The 5,902-nt window shown below is 38.2% G+C and overlaps 1 protein-coding gene across 5 annotated transcripts in view; it reads right to left on the bottom strand.

Moving 5' to 3' along the window:
- TRPM6 (transient receptor potential cation channel subfamily M member 6) overlaps positions 1–5,805 on the bottom strand; it is a 57,407-nt gene extending 51,602 nt beyond the window's left edge. For all 5 annotated transcript variants that reach the window (XR_009969044.1, XR_009969043.1, XM_062641642.1 and 2 more), the window contains exon 1: positions 5,706–5,805. Coding sequence is in view for 3 of the 5 variants with exons in the window: in XM_062641642.1 (XP_062497626.1) it covers positions 5,706–5,798 (93 nt within the window). In the remaining 2 variants the exon portion in view is untranslated. The remainder of the gene's footprint in view (positions 1–5,705) is intronic.
- Positions 5,806–5,902: the final 97 nt, after the last annotated feature.

Here is a 5,902-nt window from a genome sequence, read left to right on the forward strand (position 1 = left end):
ATATTTAACTCAAAATCTAAACACAAAACCAAAATAACTACACACAAACTGCAGACCCTGATAACTGCAGGTCTGGCAGATTCTCTCAGTCAGATGGCTACTCCTCTTTTCAAGAAGGCACCTAAGCCAAAAGGAAATTTTAAAACTGTGCTCTTCCTTTTTTTTTTTTTTAGCTCTTCTTTACAATGTATGAAGAAAACACTGTTATTAAGACCTTTTCTCCTGTTTAGTGAAAAGAAAAACTTTCAGGAATATGTAACATTCTAATTTTTGCTTGGAGAAGCACCAAGTGATATAAAACCTGTTTATTACAAGCTCGTTATGTGTTACTTGAAGGAGAGAACACATTCATTACTTGACAATAACTTTTCACTCAAAATGGTGCTGAACTATTGCACTGAAATAGATGTGAACATATGCCTTTTTCAGGTACATATATCTTTTTCAAACTTATCAGAAAGCACAGGAGCTTGGGAGTATGGGGATTGCCAGTGAATCTGTAAGGCCAGAGGATGATCAAGTTATAAAAGAAACACACACGAAGATAAGGGTATTGCAGAAATTGTAAATTAACTCATTGCCTCACCACTCACTACAGAACATGTTAGGAAAGGTCCTACATTAAAGCTGTTCTTTATGGCAGACAAATCTGAGGAACTGTGTCAAATTAAGGTGTAGTAGAAAAGATAATAGAAGCTATCTGTAAAGCAGTAGCAAGTTGTCAAAACCAGGTGGTATTCCCCTAAATGTTCCTACGGAACTGAAGGATAGCTGAAATCTGCCCCTCTAACAGCAGAATGGAAGATGGTGGAAAACATGCCAATTGTAAAAAGGGAAAAGAAGTGTACAAGTTGTTAAAGTATGGCACATCAATACGATTAGAACTTTGGGCAAATATAATAAAACTGCAATATAGAATAGCAATAATAGCAACATGGGTAAATACAGTAGAGTAAGAGGAAGCAAGGCCATTACTTTGTAGAATGAAATCAGAACTCTACCAGAATTTTGGCAGGGACAATGAGGATAAAGCTGTCCAACTGATACAGTAAGTTTGCATTCCCACAAAAGCTTTTGGTGATGGTTTTCTTGACAGACTTCCAAGCAAATTAAGCTGTCATAAGGCAAAGGTCTCCCAGCTGCTTAATAACGGATAAAATTATAGGGAAGGAGATTATTAATAGTAGTGAGAGACCAGGAAAATCACACATATTGACTAATGATTCAATAATATTTGCTGATGATACAAAAATACTCATCATAATAAAACTGATCTTGAAGTGCAGAAAAATCTCATAATATGGGCTAACCAGCCAAAAAAGCAGGTGATATTCAAGACTGGTAAATGTGAAATAACATGTATTTGGGAAACAACCCTACCTGCATGTCAGTCTTGAAACTCAGAAAATATGTCAGTGTATCTGACAGTATCTTCCAAAAGCATAAGTACATATAGCATATGATATATATAAGTATATATACTATATATTATATATACACTATCATATATATAGTATCTGTAGTATATATAAGTATATATAGTATATAGTACATATAAGCAGTGTATATTGACAGTATCTTCCAAAAGCGTAAATACAAGTTGAATGTACACTGGAAACAAGTAAAAAAGTCACACAGACTATTAGGTTCTATACTTAGATGAATACAGAATAATCTATAAAATATTAGTATTTCACTAAATATCTCTGTGAAAAGCCCTTTGTCTTGAATACTGACTAGAGTGCTGGTTTGCCTATCCCAAAATATTTCTTTAAGACCTTAAAAAAAGTACACAGAAGAATAAAGAAGGCTGTCAGGAATATGGAAAAACTGAACACTAAACAGATAATCACCTTGGAAAAGCCAGGAGAAGTGGGAAGACAACAACTACGCAATAGTTCTCTAAAATCTACTGTGTTAAAGATGTTGGGACTAGGAAACTATTATTTGTTATTTTCCATACACAAGTGCCACATCTACACATCTTTTAAATACCGTCAGGAACGCCAACTCAACCACTTCCCAGGGCAGCCTGTTCTAATGCTTGATCACTCTTTCAGTGAAGAAATTTTTCCTAATATCCAATCTGAACCTCTCCTGGTGCAGCTTGGTGCAGAAGAAATTTTTCCTAATATCCAATCTGAACCTCTCCTGGCGCAGTCATTTCCTCTTGTCCTATCATCTGGGAGAAGAAACCGATACCCACCTCACTACAAACTACTTTCAAGTATTTGTAGAGAGTCGCAAGGTTTCCCCTGAGCCTCCACCAAGGAAGAGAAGGCATCAAATTAAAATACAGCCACTAAAATTTAACCCTCTCAGTTTAAGATCTATCTACCTGGTAAAGTCTTTAACACTATTTCCCACAGCATTCTCTTGGAGAAACCGGCTGCTCATGGCTTGGAAAGGCATAGTCTTCACAGTGCAAAAAACTGTCTGGGTGGTCCAGCTCAAAGACTGTGGTGAACGGAATTAAATCCAGTTGGCAGATGCTCAAAAATGGTGTTACCCAGGGTTCACTATTGAGGTTGGTTCTGTTTAATATCTTTATCAATGATCTGGACAAAGCAATCAAATGCACCCTAGTAAGGTTGCAGATGACACCATGTTGGGTGGGAGCCCTGATCTGCTTGAGGGAAGGGAGGTTCTACAGAGGGATCTGGAAAGACTGCACCAGTGGACTAAGGCCAGTCATATGAGGTTCAACAAGGCAAAGTGCCGGGTCCTGCACTTGGTCACAACAACCCCATGCAACAATACAGGCCTGGGGAAGAGCAGCTGGAAAACTGCTCGGTGGAAAAGGACCTGGAGCTGCTGACTGCAGAGCTGAACATGAGTCAGCTTGTGCCCAGGCAGCCAAGAAGGCCAATGGCATCATGGTCTGTATCTGAAATAGGATGGCCAGCAGGGCCAGGGAAGTTATTGTCCCTTTGTACTATGTACTGGTGAGACCACACCTCCAATACTGCAGGCAGTTTTGGGCTCTGTGCTACAATGAAGACATATAGGTGCTGTAGCTCAACCAAAGGAGGCCAATGAAGCTGGTGAAGGGTCTAGAGAACAAGTCTTAATGAAGAGTGGCTAGGGGAATTAAGGTTGCTTAGCCTGAAGAAGTCTACAAAAAACACCCAAAAGGGGGTTGTACCAACGTGGGTTTCAGTCTCTTCTCCCAAGTAACAAGTGACAGGACAAGAGGAAGTGGCCTCAAGTTGCTCAAAGGGACATTTAGATTGAATATTAGGATTTTTTTTTTTTCCCCCAGAAAGTTTGTCAAACATTGGAATTGGCTGCTCAAGAAATTATTTGAATCACTATTCCTGGATATATTTAAAAGATGAGTAAATGTGGCACTCAGGGACATGGTTTAGTGGTGGACTTGGCAGTGTTAAGTTTACAGTTCAACTCAATGATCTTAAAAGGTCAAAGGTGTCTTCCAATCTAAACGATTCTATGATTCTGTATCACTTAATAAAATGTACATGCTGTAAAACAACGCAAGAAGACATTGTGAAAAATGAGTTTTTTTCAAAGTATCAAAACATAACAGGGTATTTAAAAAAAAATCATAAAGGCAAATATATGCACGCATTGTGTAAAGACAAATCTTTTCCACATTCCATAACAACAAACATCCTGCTGGACAGGAATACTGTTAAGGTTATGCAGTTGAACACTCAAAAGTTATAATTCATCACCATGAATAATGGAATTCATTGCTCATTTGTATTTTTCCCCAAAGGGCTTAGTTTTATTCAATTCACAGAGTGAATGAGAATCCCTTAGCAGGAAGGTATTCAACATTTTGTTCTGACTTTATGCTCCAGGTTTGGCAAATCCCTCATTATTCACACACTGTTTAAATCCTGAAAATGAAACCAGCAATTTCCTTCCTTACTTTTCAGTGGGCACCAGAAACCATTCATTTTTACCAGGTTTTGTGCAAGAACATGACATGATCATCTCAACTTTACAGGTAGTGAACTGAGCCCAAAAAGGTAACAACAGCAACAAAAAAATCCTATAATTCATGGTTGTTCAACTGTAGGCATCTCAGGCACAGTCCTCCATGTATTCAACCTTATACACCACAGGAAAACATGGACTGATGATCAATAAACTCAGTTCTCTTGTTGTGTCAGACAATCAGCTACAGTCACTGAAAAAAAAAAAATTACAGCCGCTGCCCATTTTCTAAAATTTACATTGTAAAGAAGAAAAGGCAATCAGGACTGGAAAAATCAGCCTTGTAATTCTTGAAATGGAAAACTTCTAATGTACTTCTGTACTATCTGATGTACACATCAGATATAATTTCTGGAAGAAAACATTTACTCTTACAACAAATGGGAATAGTATGTGTTGAGGTACATACCGTTTTATATTTATCATCTATAAAGAGCATGTACATAAAAATTCACTTAGGGAGGGTTATACTTAAATACTGGACTACATCTGAAAACTTGGAAAGCACAGGTCTGTGCTTTTTATAGGTCTGTGCGTTCTTCCACATGCATAAAAGTTAATGTAGGACTAAATCATGGCTTGCCTTGATTTCAGCTATTCATAAGAATGTCTTGGTGCCATGTTATCACAATTAATTCTACCTTTTTTTTTTTTTTTACCTGGTAACACCATAAAGGGCTGTGATTTCTGTATTTCTGTCTAAGGCTAGGAAAACAGAGGCAACGTTTCTTTGGAGTTTACACCTTTGGAGTAGAGTACTGAGACAAGGGGGCACAAAATCACAAAATGAGATATAGAAACCTTTAGAATTAGTTTTAAGTAATGTTAAGTTTGATGGCTTTGTAACAGTAGCAACAAAATTACTGAGGTGCATGATACATAGAGAAAAAAATAGAGTACAGCTAGAGAACATACTGAGAATCCTCACAAGATAAATCGTTATAGCTGTGACATAGTTTAAGAAAAACAGTCTAGAAGAACAGGACACAGGGATAAGGAGTATCTGGGAACCGCAGGTGTCCAGGATGGGCTACAGTTAAACTAACTGGTAAGTAGGAGGATAGGAGGATTATTATGTCTCTGGTGCTAATTAACCAATTAAACTGGTATGACTGTGCATGCTTCAAAGGCTGCCAGAAGTGATGAAGATTGTTGGAAGAAGTAAACAACCCTCAGAGACCACCACCACAATTCTGTACTCATGCAGGGAACTTTCTGGAAAATTATGTAATCCATATGTAGCCTCATGAATATGTATGTATGCCCAGTGGCTACAAAAGGATGGCTTGTGTGGCAATTCAGAGACACACATTAGGAGGAGCTATCCCCCGCGTCTCCCAGCGCCGCAATAAAGAATACCTGCTTGTCAGCTTGAAAACTTTGCTGGCAAGTTTGCTCCTGGAGTTTTCTCCGAATCAGTACTCTGGGCTACAATGAAATATCCTTGACCACCAACAACTGCCAACACTGGCTTGATGAATACATATCCAGAAGGACCACTGAAACTATTTGGAAGAGCTAGCAGTGAAACTACAGGAATCACCTTGTCTCTGGGGAAACAAATGTATTTGATTTTTTCATCTGATGCACTCCGCAGTTGAACACTTTGCAACTTCAAAAATAACACCTCTCCAAAATAAAAAATGATTACCCCAGAAGACAGACTCCAAGCATCAAATCATGGAAAAGCAGTCATCATAATAAAGCGCAAAGCTGCTATTAAAAACAAAAGGTAGTAGTACCTTCCAGCGTTGTCCATAAACCAGTATGTGTTTCTTGGCAATATCTATCTGGTTCCAGGCCAATGCCAAATCTAGCTGATCCGAAGCAGGCATATTTGTACCTAGGAAACAAGTAAAGTAACAAGAAGTTTTCACACATTGGTGTTACTCCTTTGCTTTGGAAAACATGTATTTTTAGATAGGTACCTTTCAAGAGT

This window comes from Pezoporus occidentalis, unplaced genomic scaffold, assembly GCF_034315485.1.
Source record: "Pezoporus occidentalis ecotype Australia unplaced genomic scaffold, CSIRO_AGI_Poc_V1 ctg117, whole genome shotgun sequence".
NCBI classification, from domain to species: Eukaryota; Metazoa; Chordata; class Aves; order Psittaciformes; family Psittacidae; genus Pezoporus; species Pezoporus occidentalis.